The following is a 13,507-nucleotide window of genomic DNA, read 5'->3' as shown; positions in this document are numbered from 1 at the left end:
CTTCCTCCTGGGCCCCTTGCCCAGCTCGATGCTTTCTTGGGACTTTCCTGGCCTTCCCCGAACATCAAAACAAGGTTGGGGGTGGGGGGTGACTCCTGGACCAGGGAAGCAAGGGCAGAGGTGTGTGTGGACAAGATGGAGTATACCCTGGCGTGGATTCAAATCCCACGTCCTGCCCCCACCTGCAAAGAAGCCATAGCCTCCTCAGAGTTGAGGGACTCCACACGTGGACACCCCACACACCCTCACCCAGGACTGGGAGCGCCCAGCGCTGGGGTGAGTGTGGTCATTGCTGGCAAACCTGTTTGCACAGGTCCTAGCGGGCGCGTGTTAGAGGGTCTGTGTCAGTGGTTTCTCAGCTGTGTGTGCTCGAGTCTGCGGGCCCGTTTGTGTGTCTCTGCTTGTGTGTGTGTGTGTGTATGCCTTGTGGCTGCCCCTGTGTGTAGAGCCCAGTGGGCTTAAAGGACAGACAGACCCAACCGCTCATTGGAAAAAGGTGTCTCTGGCGGTACAGGGAATTCCCTGGGCAACAGCCAGAGAACTGGGAGATTCCTGGTGTGTGGGGGGCTGGGGTGGGTCAGGCAGGCTGAGGAGATGAGGAGTCATGTGTATGAGCCAGAATTCAGGCTGACGACATCAACTCTAAAATAGTCACCAAGCCCTAATGGCACCGCGGATATAGTGGGGTCCTGGGGAAATAGACAAGCAAGTCAACAGATATGGGACTTCCCCAGTGGTCCAGGGGTTAAGACTCCGTGCTTTCAATGAAGAGGGTGCGGGTTTGATCCCTGATCAGGGAATTAAGATCCCACATGCCACGTGGCAAGGCCAAAAAACACAAACACAAAACCCCTAAACATATAAATATATAACTCTGGGAAGGGCAAAGATCAGAAAGCAAATGCATCAGAGCGGGGGCAGGGGAACCAAGGAGGTGCTCTGGCCAAGGGACAGGAAGGTCTACAAGGGAGAAGGTCCTGGGGCCATCTGGGGAGAGGGAGCTCCCAATGGAAGCCTTGGCAGGTGCAGAGTTCCTGAGGTAGGGACCAGCTGGAGAAGGGGCCCCATTGAAGAAGATCGAAGCCCAGAGCAAGGAGGGGAGGTGTTAGGGGGCAGCGCTGGTGGGGAGCAGGGCCACCAGGACGGGCTGTCCTGTAACTGGAGCCGGGCAGGAACATGTCCCCCTGCCCGCCCGCCCCCAGTACTCCCTGCTCGGGACAGAATGTGCCGGGGGGGAGAGGCTGGTGGTGGCTGGGCCTGGTGGCTGGAGCAGGGCGGCTGGAAGATTCCTGAACAGCAGCCCAGCTGGGCTGGCTGCCAGTAAGGGCAGAAAACAAGCAGCAGGCGCCCTGCCTGCCTGTCACCCATGCCCCGGGCTTGGCGCAGCCAGGGCCGGAGAGAGATGGTAAAAGAGCCAGGGACGGAGAGAGGCAGAGATGGTGACCGAGAGAGGGTGAGAGAGAGGCAGAGATGGTAAGTCAGACAGAGATGGTAAGAGCCAGTGAGAGAGCGACGTGAAGAGGCGGAGATGGGGGAGGCAAAGACGGTGAGAGAGGCAGAAGCAGAGAGAGAGAGACAGCAGTGAGAGACACAGAGAGGCCTGGCCTTGACTCTAAGCCGGTGACAGTTCTGATTCTCGGGGGTCCTGGGAATAAACGTGAAGCAGTGACCCTCCTACCCCCTTCAGAGTCTTTCTTCACACCAGAGTAGATGGGGAGTCCCCTCCAGTCACTCATACCTGCTATGTGCTGGGACCCCAGATATGTCCCTGACTTAGCCCCGCTCTCACGGTCTCAGCCAAACAAGTGAATATCTAAATACAAATTTCAGAGACTGATGAAGGCAAAGAAAACATGGGACAGGGGGATGGGGGAGGGAATGATGAGGGGTTGTGACTTTAGGTTGGGCTATCCCTGAAATTTAAGGCTAGTGTGTAAAGAGGGGCCAGCTATAGGGAACAGCCTTTTAGCAGAAGGAACAGCATGTGCAAAGCTTGGGTTCAGCTTGGGGTGTTTGAGTAGCAGCCAGGGATGGAGGGGGAAACTGGAGGGAGAGTTGGGTGGTAGTCTTAGAGGACCAAGGAGGGGAGGGATTTTATTTCAGAATATTTGGCCATACTCCTCTATACTCTGTGGGCCCCACACAACTCCAGGGAGTGCCCTGAATTCTGGGCTGCCTGGCCTAGCTCCATGCTTGTTGTCATTTATCTGAACCAGAAAATCTGCCTCCTTTAGGGATCAGGTTCCAGACAGTTGCAGACGCAGGAGTCCTGGGGACACGAGGTAGCTTGTCCTCCCCAGCCCCCTGGGGGAACCTTTCATAGACATGTACCCACATCCACTGTTGCAATAAACACCTCAGTCTCTTCGTTTGGGAACATAAATCTGGAAACTGTGATCTTGCATCTTCCACAATCCAGCTGATGGGGAACTCAGCCCCACCTGAGGCTGCCATCTGGGGATCTGGGTAACCGTGCTATAGGAACATCTCCTGCCTGCCGCTGGGCCCCCAGGAACCCCAAGTCTGACAACTTCCAAGCTTTATGGCCAGTCAGCTACCCAGGGCAGATACTGCTGGACTGAGGACTAGGTGGACCCCAAGACCAGGAGATGTTGCGAATCAGGGCCTAAATTTAGACCAGGGAGGAGAGTGATTGATGTGAAGAGGAAGTGTCCAGAGTCTCAGATGGGGAAACTGAGGTTCAGAAGCAAGTGACTTCCGAACCCATCATCACAGAGAGCAAAGCCTGAACACTGAGTTCGCAGGGTCCTGCTCCAGGGTCTCTCCAGTCCTCAGTCCTGCCCCTCAGCCCCAAACGTGGCCACCTGGGCTGCTAGTTAATTTTCACTGCTTAGGCAAGACTGGTGGGCAGAAAGTCAGGCCTGTCTCAGGTGGTCTAATTGGGCCCCGCCCAAGGGGCGGGGCCTCTGGCCTGGGGAGGAGCCTGAGTTGCACGGGTTTCCAGCGTTCCGGCGGGCGTTTTCAAGTGGCAGCTCCAGCAGTATGTGACCCTGGGCAAGCTACCTCATTCTGTTGGACTCACTTTCCACACCTGCAGTTCCAGAAAAGCGACAACCCCCAGGCCACTAGAGCTGCCCTAGAGCTCTGTGGGTACTCAAACAAACCCTGTACAAGCACAACTACAGCCACCTGAGTCCCAATTATCAGGGGGTGGAAATGACCCAAATGTCCATCAACAGAGGCTGAGTGGATAGTAAAACGTGGTGCGTCTACACAATGGAATATCATTTGGCCATCAAAAGGATCGAAGCATGGATTCCTGCTGCAACAAAAGTGCCTGAACTTCCTGCTGAGTGAAAGAAGCCAGACACAAAAGGCCACATATTCGATGAGCTCATCTACATGAAATGTCCAGAACGGGCAAAGTCAGAGACCAAAGGAAGCAGATGAGTGGTTGCCTGGGGCTAAGGGAGGAGGAAAGGGGAGTGACAGCTCGTGGGGACAAGGTCTCCTTTGAGGCTGATGAGCATCATTGGGAATTATAGGTGATGGTGGCACAACATTGGAAAGGTCCTAAATGCTAGGCCCACTTACAAATGCCAAATGAATTGAATCTCAATAAAAGTGGGTTCAATCCCTGGATCAGGAAGATCCCCTGGAGAAGGAAATGGCAACCCACTCCAGTATGCTTGCCTGGGAAATCCCATGGATGGAGAGAAGAGCCTGGCGGGCTACAGTCCATGGGGTTGCGAAGAGTCAGACAAGACTGAGGGATTAAACAATGACAACAAAAGCAACAGCCCAGACGCCACAGACAGGCAGGATCCTCCTGCCTCTGGCCTCCCTCCCACCTGCTCGGCTCCACTCTGGGGACACAGATGAGGCCTCCGCCAGCTCTGCCCCGAGCCTTGCAGCTACACTGAGGGGAGAGATGGGTGTCAGCCCCCCTCGGTGTCCTCGAGCCTCAGCTTCACCTTCTGGTCAATGGGCCCCTCAACCCTCCTTAGCCTGGAATTCCATCTGAGATCCAGACCCAAGATGGTGGTCAAGGCCACCCAACTTTCTCAGCACCTGGAGGCAATAAACCACGAAGTCCAAGCTCTTCCTCTGTGATTTTTATTTTAAAAAAAAAATGTACAAAAGAGAACAATTTAAGGCTTATCAGAAATGTGGAGTCCCAGGCGGGGGCCCTGCCTCGGCCCGGTCTCTGCACTTGGAGGCTTATCCAGCTGCCCCATCATATTGTGTGCCTCTGGGACACAGCGGGTGTTCAGAAGCATACTGTGGCCCTACTCTGTCACCCCAGGCTGACCTCTGTCCCCACAGCCTGGGTTAATGCTCTGCTGTCCCTGTCTTGAAATTCTTAATTCTGGAACAAGTGGCCCCACGTTTTCATTCTGTAAGCTGTGTAGCCAGTCTTGTCTGTCTTCCCTTGAACCCGTGTTTTTCAGGCCATGCAGCACCCAGGCAGTACTCATGTGCTGGACCGTGTGGAGGCGCCCAGGCGCTCCAGCCTGGGACAGGAGTCTCTGGTTTTCAAAGGTTTTAAGGCTGGAGTCGCTGCACCTGCCACCCTTCAGCCCCCACATGGCCCTGATGACCTGCTTTCCTGAATGCCTCGTTCCTGGGCCCTCTCACCTCCTGGACCTTGCAGTATGGCCTCGACTGAGTCCCACTCCAAAGATGAAGGGACGGTCTCCAAACACCAGTCAGCTCTGACCTTCTTCGACTTTACCTCTTGCTTGCCTGCCTACCAAGCTCTTGTTCATACACCAAAGCCTTAACTAAAATGCCCTTTCCCCAGGAAGCCTTCTCTACTCCCTCTTTGGACTCTCCCAGCTCGGGGTCCTTTCCTCTGGTCCTGTGGGTCTGGAAGTATTTATGTCTGGTTCTGTCACTCTCAGACTGGAGGCTTCTGAGGGAACATAGACCGACGTAGACAGGTTGAATGGTTTCTCAGATCCTACTGTGGGTATCTGGTACCTTATGAGGACCAGTCCAGATATGTCAAGACTCCAGACTGGCTCTTCCTCTTTGTGATGTTGGAATGGCCCTGTTATGTTCTGAGACTCAGTTTCCCCAACTTCAGTGTAGTCAGCGCAGTCTGTTCTTCATCTAGCCCCTCCTTGCTCATGTCCATGGTGGCTGGAAGCATGTGTAAACACCTTATCCTTTGAGGTTTCCACCTGACACTCAGCAGGTCATGCAGCGGGGCCTCCTGGCTTCGGAGGGTGGGTTTGGATCCTCCTGCCAGAAATGATCCCATCAAGTCTTAGGAGGCCCTGGAGGCTCAGAAACACCCCCACCCTATCTTCCTGGATCTCCACTCCCACACTAGGTTAGGGAGCAACACTTAGGAACAGATTGAGATGCAAAGTGGGTTCAGGCCCTGGACAGGAGGTAGAAGATGCCCTATCACTTTAAAATAGAAGAAATTTAGTTTTGACTGCATCGGGTCTTAATTGCTGCACACAGGCTTCTCTCTAGTTGTGATGGTGCAGGCTTCAGAGGGTTTGGGCTCCGTAGTTTACAGTACTCGGGCTCTCAAGCTGAGGCTCAAGGACTTAGTAGTTAGGGCGCGTGGGCGTGACTGCCTCACAGTATGTGGGGTCCTACTGGTCTGACCAGGGATCGAACCCTCTTCCCCTGCCTGTCTTGGAAGGTGGATTCCTCCCTGGACCACCAGGAAAGTCCCTAGGAGTTCTATCATTACTGAAGATTCACCTGTGGTTCCTTGGCTCCCAGGGCCTTGGAGAGGCACAGGGGCTTCTTGAACCCCCAAGCTCACCTCGGAGTACAGGGGCGGTGGGCAGTAGCGGAACTCCTGGATGTAGGCAAAGAAGGGGCCTTCCATGCTCATGTCAGGGTCCTGCAGTAGTGGCAAGAGGCTCTGCTCCATGGCTGCCACCTCCTCATCAGGCACCACCTCGGAGTACTCAGGAGGGGCTGGAATTGAGAGCCAGGGTGGGTGAGGCTGGTGGAGGAGGAGGAGGGGAGACCCAGAATCAGGGGCAATGGCCAGGTGGAGCTGGTGTGGCCAGTTCTGGGGCTACTGGGCTGTGTGCCCCTGGATTGGGATTCTTGGGGGGGACTCAGGTTGCCAACATGATTGTTCCGGAGCACTTCTACAGATGGGGACAGTGAGCGAGGCTGGAGGGGAAGAGAGTCAGCCAGGCCCTTGCCTCTCTCCCACCCATGCCCACCCATAGCAGGAGGGAGAGTTCACCTTCAGGCCGCTCTGGCAGGACCCCCAGCCCCCAGTCCATCAGGAAGCTGGCGTGGCTGCCCACGCTAGATGAGCGGCTGCCGAAAGGGTGCAGGGGGATGGTGCCGATGACCAGTGGGAGCTCCAAGAGCAGCTTGGATGAGCCCGGGATGTCCACGCAGACCTGGAGGGAAGTGCCATAATACAGACGACCAGCCACCCGGGCAGCCCTGGCCACACGCTCTTTCTTACAGGAGGAGGCCCAGAGGTCCCAGCTCTAGCCTCAGGGATGGAGAGGGACCCCAGGCTGGTTGTTGTTGCTGTTCAGTAACTAAGTCGTGTCCAACTCCGTGACCCCATGGGCTGTAGCACGCCAGGCTTCCCAGTCCTTCACCATCTCCCTGAGTTTGCTCAAGCTCATGTCCATTGAGTCAGTGATGTCATCCAACCATCTCATTCTGCCTCCCTCTTTTCCTCCTGCCCTCAATCTTTCCCAGCAAATGCAACCACCCCGGCCTCCGAGGACACTCTACCTTGAGGGCATAGTCCACGCATAGAACACGACAGTGCAAGATAGAAGGACCCACGGGAGGGATCCGCAGAGCCCGGCCCTGCCACAGTGCCCGCCGCCCGGGGCCCACAGGCTCCCCCGAGAGGCTGGCCACCACGGCTCGCTTCTGTTTGCGGGCACCTCGCGCCATGAAGGTCTGGGTCTGGACCACAGCTGCCCGAGGCAGCACGGGGCGCGTGGAGCCGTTGTCGATCTCAGCGAAGACAGGGATCACTTCACCTGTTAGATGGAACCGCAGGGCCTCAGGTTCCCCATCTGCAACCCTGCACTGGCCTTTTCCCCAGTCCAGGCCCTCCCACCTGTTACCTGGGGTGTAGCCCTTGCGGTCGATCTTGGCTGAGAGGGAGACAAGGCCACGGTTACTGTACCAGGATCGGGCAATCTTTTCCCGAGCTCCGGCTTGAGGGGCCTGGTCGGGGGTCGGGGGGAGGAAAAGGATGTGAAACTGGTTCCATTGTACCAACCACAGACCCTGTGGAGCTTCTAAACCACCCTCAGCTGAAGGAAGATTTGAGGCAGGGCCTAGCATTCTGGTTTCTAACAGTCTGTAACATGGGTCCAGGAACGTGACCCATCTCATTAAGCTAAAAACAAGTGAACAAGCCAGGCACTTAGTGTTAATGAGTGCTCAGTAAGCCATTATTATTGTAAGCTCTGATTGTGCCCCCTTTCACAGACGAGGGACGCGTGGGAGGCTCAGAGAGGGTGAGACACTCACACAGAGCCACAAAGCAAACTGGTGCAGCTGGTTCTTGCACCCAGCTCCACCAGCATTCCCATGCCTCCCTCCCTCCCTGCCAGGGCTCCGCTGTGACCCCCATTTTGTGCAGGGAGGAGTGAGGAGCCAATCACCATGTAGCCAGGACCCTGCCTGGGACGCCCCCAACCCACCAAGGGCAGCCACTCACCAGCAGAGCCGGTGTGTTGATGTCCACAGGCTCAATAACAGTAAACACCTTCCTTGTCCGACGGGTAGGCACCCAGGGCCGGTGGAGGGTGGCTTTGATACAGTATCTGACACTTCCGTGTTTGCCTTCAAAGGAAGTCACCAGCGTCCTGGGGGTGGACGGAAGGTAAGACCCAGAGACACCCGGGTGGGAGGTCCCCAAAGGCTTTGGGGGATGAGAGACAAGAGACACTCTGGGGGGGCCTCCCAGGGAGACAGTCTTGGGTCTCAGTGGGCCCCGGATACAGAGCAGTGGAGTCCCCAACCTGGAAGGGGCTGCAGACTTAGGGACACTTAGAGGCTCCCCCACAATCCTGCACCCCACTCGACTTACGGTGGCAGCTGGAAGCTGAATGGGAATTCATGACGCCCAGGAGACAGCGTTGTGGTCTCTCCAGTGCCTGCAGATAGGAGTAAGAGGGGGCGGCTCAGTGGCTGCGAAGGGGCGGCTCAGTGGCTGCGAAGGGGCTTCCGGAGCACACAGCAAGCGCAGTGCAAGGGTCCCCCGGCTGGTACCTGGCGCGAGTAGCGTGGTACGGTGGCTCACAACCTCCACGCGCTCGCTGTAGCTCTGCGTGTACGCCGTGCTCGAGCCCGCGCTGCGAGACTCGGTCCAGTGCACATGGGCGCGACCCCGCGCACGCAGCTTCAGGGAGCTCACTCGCGCTGGGCCCGCTAGCTCCAGAAGCACTCGGCCGGCCACCGCCTGGCCGCCGCTGAACACGGGCTCAGAGCCTGAGCTAGCACCATCCAGTAGCACCACGAATGCCTTCACCTTGTCGAACAGCATCGCCGCGGGGATACGAACTCGCGGCGAGCGGCCCCTGGCTTCGAACCCGCGGCGCGGCGGCTCTACGGCTGCAGCCTCAGGACGCGAGCCTACCAGGCGCGCGCAGGCGCATTCGAAGGTCGGGCCAGAGACTCCTCACGTCCTGCGCCGGCGCCGCATTTATACGGCGGGAGGGGCGGGGCGAGACGTAGGTCCCGCCCCCGGAGGGGAGTACGCCAATGGCGCGGTAAGAGGCGTGGTCTTGCCCAGGCTTGGAGCAAAATAACAAAAGCCCCGGCTTGCGGCTGGCGGCCTTCTACCCCCTGCTACCCTCTTGGACCCTGGGATGAGACAAGCATCACGGCACAGAACAAGTGTCTCTCAGACTGCAGAGGTGAACAGGAAAAACCGAAGCCAGGTCGGCTTAATCATCTACCGGCCGCCACTTGCAGACGTGACTCGATGCATGTCCAGCCGGGGCTGGAGGGAACGGCCAGGTCCGTGAGAGTCTAGGACTAGCTACCTCTGGCCTCAGCTCGGCCCGCCCACCCCCCACCCCGTGCAATGGGGGAGGGGGGAAGAAGTGGCTGGGGCCTCCCAACACTGGGCGCCTGCTGCCCCCACCTATGATTTCAAACCCGCTCAGCTGGGTGACCTGGTTCAATGACATCTCGGAGCCTGAGTTTCCACAGTTTGTAGAGCCAGAACAAAATCAGCCCCGACCTCAGAGAGTTGTGCATGAATCGCGGTGTAGCCCTACTCGACCCCTCCCAGAGCCTCTCTCCGGACTCATCCACCCGCCCCTGACACACTGCCACTCAGCGGCGCCTCAGCGCTTTTGCTCCACGTTCCTTTCCAAACTTTCATCACCTGCCCTCTCCAGCCCCATTCCCCACTCTCCCCGTCTCCGCAAACTTGTTTGCTCTTTTGACCCAGCTCTTCTCCTCACAGACAGAGCCAAGTACCGGGGAAACTCATGAAGTCCCCGGGTTCAGGGCTGCGGTGTGCCTTTGGGACCGTAACCACCAAGTCGGAAGCTGCCAGTACGCGATCTGCGAAGCGCCTGCGCCCTCTGGTGGCAGCGTCATACACTGCTGCTTGAACCCACCCCCTACCTTGTTCAGTCCCTAAGTCATATCCAACTTTTTGCCACCCCATGAACTGCAGGACACCAGGCTTCCCTGTCCTTCACTATTTCCCAGAGTTTGCTCAAACTCATGTCATGAAACCCTCTCATCCTCTGTTGCCCCCTTTTCCTCCTGCCCTCAACCTCTCCCAGCATCAGGGTCTTTTCCAGTGAGTTGGCTTTTCCCATCAAGTGGCCAGAGTATCAGAGCTTCAACATCAGTCCAGGGCTGATTTCCTTTAGGAAGTCCTAACACCCCCTGCCTTGGCCATCCCTTCTGAGTCTGGCTCAGCCCGGCTGGAACCCCAGCTGAGGCCAAGACACCCCCAGTGGGAGGCGGCCATAACCAACACAACCAGTCAGTGATAGAGGTCAGGGCAAACCGGTAGAGAGGGGTAGAGGCTGTCCACTCAGTGATCAGCCTGGTGGAGGGCTCTGGGGCTGAAATAAGGCACTAGGACCTTCTCCCAGGGTCAAGTGAAGTCTAGAAAGAAGACAGGAGGCCACAGGCCCAGGAGGAGGCGGGGAATAGAGTGACCTTGGGGGGATGGGATGGCTCATACTTTCTTTTTGGTCACACAAGACTTGCGGGATCTTAGTTTTGTGACCAGGTACCAGGTATTGAACCCACGCCCCCTGTGATGGAAGCTCAAGAGTTTTAACCATTGGACCGCCAGGGTAATCCTGGGAAGGTTCATTCTGAGCCAGTGTCCTCGGTCCATTTCACAGGTGGGTTCCCCCAGAGACCCAGAGAGGAGCAGGGACTCACCAGAAGTCACACAGCAACTCTGCTTCACTCCTCCAATACCTTAAGGAAGTGGGAGTGAGTGGGAGCAGGAGGGCTGGAGGGTGAGACCAGCTCTGATTTCCCTGAGTCTCAAGGAAAGGGAAGTGCCTACAGGGCCCCTTCTTGCCTCATTCCATGCCAGCTATGCTTTGGTTTCCACAGCACATCAGGCGAGAGCCTCCCACACCTGGCGGCTGTTTGGACAAAGTAGTAAGTCTGTAGGCAAAGCATCTAGTGTGTGCAGGGCCGGAAGTAAGGGTGCTGTGGGCAGGGAGCCAGATTTGAGCTGCATCCTGTTTCTACCCATCTTGCAGATGGGTATAGTGAGGTCTGCCTTCCCTGAAGAAGTGGCCAGGGCAGCCCAGAAAGGCCAACATCCTCTTCAGCCACACAGCAGGTGCTAGAGCACAGACTTACTCTTTCCGTCCCTGCCCTCCCCTACTTCTGCTCTCAACTGGCTGTATGGCCTAAGGGAGGAGCACCGAGGCTCAGAGCAAGCAGGGACATGTCCAAGACTCCTAATCTGATCTGACCCTACCCTGTACCGCCTTACCTGCAAACACCACCAAAATCCCCAATCCAGCAAACAGCCCTTCATGTAAACACTGGTAAAGGGCGCTGGCCAGGGGTGAGACACGGGCCTTCTTTGGGAATCAGAGCCCCCAGGCCTGGGGCTAATGAGACACCCTGGAGTTTAGAGAGGAGGATCTCCTAGCTCCACCAAGGGGTCCCCTGAAACCAAGGGGGTCCTGTGGGGCTCCCAGGCACAGAGGCCTTTCTGACCCCATTTCTTGACTCCAGCCCCCATAACCTTTCCTGAGTTTCATAGGGTGGGTTTGAACAGTTGCTAATCAAGGGAGGAGCCAAGAAACCCCCTGAGACAAGATTACAGGGAACAGAGAAGCTCACAGAGATTAGAAGACCGACCACCTGAGATGAGATTAAGGGCATGCAAGCCCTGCTCACACCTTAATGTTATCAAAGACCCCCAATGTTGAGTCACTATTATAAAACCCCTCATCTAGTTTTCTGGGGTAGAGACATCGTTTTTCAAGGCAGAGCCAGGCGTGTCTCCCTTTGCCTGGCAAAGCAGTAAAACTATACTTTCCCACTTCACCCAAAACTTCGTCCTGACTCCTTTGATTCCTCACTGCTGTATCGGGAGTGCAAGCGATTGCTAACACCTCCAGACTCCATATGGGGCGGGGCGGGGCGGGGCGGGGTGCGTGGGTGCGGGGATGTCTCCACCGCACATCCTCTAGGTCAAGGGAGTCCTAGTGGGTAAGAGAGTCCCCCTCTTGAGAAGGTTGCCAGTCCACACGGCCTCTAAAGAGCTTGGAAAGGGGCGCCCAGCCCTGAGAAGAGGGGTCGGTGGCGGGGATTCTGGCTTGGGGGTGGGGGGAGATGAGCGGCTCACCTCGGAGCAGCAGCTGCCGCCATCGCAGGTACGTCTCGGCGGCCACGTAGTCGCTGGAGATGGAATTGACACCCACGCTTCGGGCCTCCAGCCAGTGCGTGACCGCCCCGCCGCGCGCCGCCACCTCGAGCGCCAGCACCCGCAGCGGCGCCGCCACCTCCAGCAGCACCCGGCCGCACAGGCGCTCCCCGCCGCGGTACGCGTCGCCCGGGCCCCGCGCCAGCTCCAGCGCGAAGCTGCGCACGCCCCCCGGGCGCATGGCTGGGGCCAGGGCGCACGGCGGGGATGGTGTACCGGCGCGGCTGCTGGGCAGCGTCTGCCGACCTCTCTGCTCTCACTCAGTGCTGGTCTTCGCCGCGCCAGACGCCCCTCCCGAGCTTTCTCCCGCTTCTGCGAACTTGTGTGGATGCCGCCGGCCCCGGGCCGGCGCGCAGTTGGCTGACTTCCTGGTCCTCCGTGTCCGCCCTCGTGACGCGCTCGGGCCTCCGGGAACGTGCCTCCCGCGTGTCCGCGCTTTTGACTTTGCTACCCCCCAGGGCGGGGCGTGTCCTGTTTTTGCAGGGTAGGCGCTGTTGAGTCAGAGGCGGGCGGGGGCGGATGTGGCTGGCGCGGAGCGGAGGCCACCACCCGGGATCTGTCTAGTGGGCTCATTCGTCCCCTACCCGGCACCTTTGGACCCAGCGCGGCCCCAGCCTCCTCCCTGGCCTTCCTGTCATCATCTGGTTTTCCCCAAACACACAAAGCTCGGGTCTCGTTCTTGGCCTTTGCAACGGCAGTTGCTGCTAGGACCGCCCTTCTCCAGGTCTCCATGCCCAAATGTCACCTCCTCGGAGACATGCTCTGGACTTAATTCTTTGTGGCTCTGGACACTGTGTTTGTGACTGCAGTGTTCACTGTTGTGCCTCCTCCATCAGACTGGGTGTCCCCAAGGGTGAGCACTGTGCAGTTTTCAGCACCTGATCTCACAGAAGAGGAAACTGAGGCCCCCCACAGGGGCAGTCGCTGACCAGAGGCACCCAGCGGCAGCTGACTCAGGACTCAAACCCACGTCTGACCTCAGCCCACCAACACCTCCCCGGGGCCTTCTTGTTCTTGTGTCCCACCTATCACCCCCAGGCAGGTGGCCCATGGCTTTATCAGAGGCTGCCAGAGCCTGGGCTCTCAGCTGGATCCGGAGTAGCCTCCTTTTCCACAGGGCCCAGCATCTGCCAAGAGCCTGCCTCCCCACCTGACTCCAGCACTCTGAGCCCAAGGCCTGGAAGGACCTTTCTGATTCTACTTGTCTGAGACCTTCCCCTCCATTCTGCCCCAGAGAGGCCTCTCTAAGCCCAGGATCACAGCAGTCCCCTCCCCATGGAGTGACCTCCACCGAGTCCATTCTTCCCCTTGGCCTATGGATCCCTGAATTTAAATCCTGGCTCACCCCTCTTCACTCTGTGGCCCCAGGCAGATGGTTTCACTTCTCTGTGTCTCCCCATCCTACCCTGGTCAGTTTCTGGTGAAGAGTCGTCATTATATTGGCTGTATACAGCAGGTGCTCAATCCATGTTCATCAAAAACAGAATGGCCCTCCTCACTCATGTCACTTCCCCTTCTGGACCGTGACCTACAGTCCCACTGGAGCCTGACCCCTACAAGGTGCTCTGGCAAAGCGAGCTGGAGGGACGTCCTGACTGTCTACTTCCCCTGCTCTTTGCAGGGTCCCTCTCTTGATACCAAGTGGGA

General features: G+C 57.7%; 1 protein-coding gene and 1 long non-coding RNA gene across 3 annotated transcripts; one reads left to right on the top strand and one right to left on the bottom strand.

Annotated features, from left to right (window-relative positions):
- The first annotated feature begins 152 nt into the window (after nucleotides 1–152).
- LOC120864259 lies at nucleotides 153–4,059 on the top strand. The gene is made up of 2 exons (XR_005721155.1): nucleotides 153–276; nucleotides 3,059–4,059. It is a non-coding gene; the product is annotated as an uncharacterized LOC120864259 (long non-coding RNA).
- Nucleotides 4,060–4,061: 2 nt separating this feature from the next.
- ARRDC2 (arrestin domain containing 2) lies at nucleotides 4,062–12,193 on the bottom strand. 2 transcript variants are annotated; one of them, XM_040241127.1, is made up of 8 exons: nucleotides 11,783–12,193; nucleotides 8,018–8,084; nucleotides 7,646–7,793; nucleotides 7,044–7,146; nucleotides 6,700–6,956; nucleotides 6,188–6,350; nucleotides 5,750–5,907; nucleotides 4,062–5,208 (listed from the first exon to the last, which is right to left on the bottom strand). In XM_040241127.1, the coding sequence occupies exons 1-8, from the start codon at nucleotides 12,039–12,041 to the stop codon at nucleotides 5,155–5,157; spliced, it is 1,209 nt and encodes a 402-aa protein (XP_040097061.1). In that variant the 5' UTR covers nucleotides 12,042–12,193; the 3' UTR covers nucleotides 4,062–5,154. The 2 variants fall into 2 exon arrangements, with proteins under 2 accessions (XP_040097061.1, XP_040097060.1); XM_040241126.1 differs by lacking the exon at nucleotides 11,783–12,193 and adding an exon at nucleotides 8,200–8,607.
- Nucleotides 12,194–13,507: the final 1,314 nt, after the last annotated feature.

This window comes from Oryx dammah, unplaced genomic scaffold (genome assembly GCF_014754425.2).
Source record: "Oryx dammah isolate SB20612 unplaced genomic scaffold, SCBI_Odam_1.1 HiC_scaffold_5, whole genome shotgun sequence".
Lineage (NCBI taxonomy): Eukaryota > Metazoa > Chordata > Mammalia > Artiodactyla > Bovidae > Oryx > Oryx dammah.
This window is presented reverse-complemented; position numbering and strand designations above follow the sequence as displayed.

Excerpts from the sequence above, each read along its gene's own strand:
- ARRDC2 (XM_040241126.1), bottom strand. The coding sequence starts at position 8,473 with ATGCTGTTCGACAAGGTGAAGGCATTCGTGGTGCTACTGGATGGTGCT. Across the intron at positions 8,085-8,199 it reads TACCACGCTACTCGCGCCAG|GCACTGGAGAGACCACAACG; the intron begins GTACCAGCCGGG and ends TCCTATCTGCAG. Across the intron at positions 7,147-7,645 it reads TCAACACACCGGCTCTGCTG|GCCCCTCAAGCCGGAGCTCG; the intron begins GTGAGTGGCTGC and ends ACCCCCGACCAG.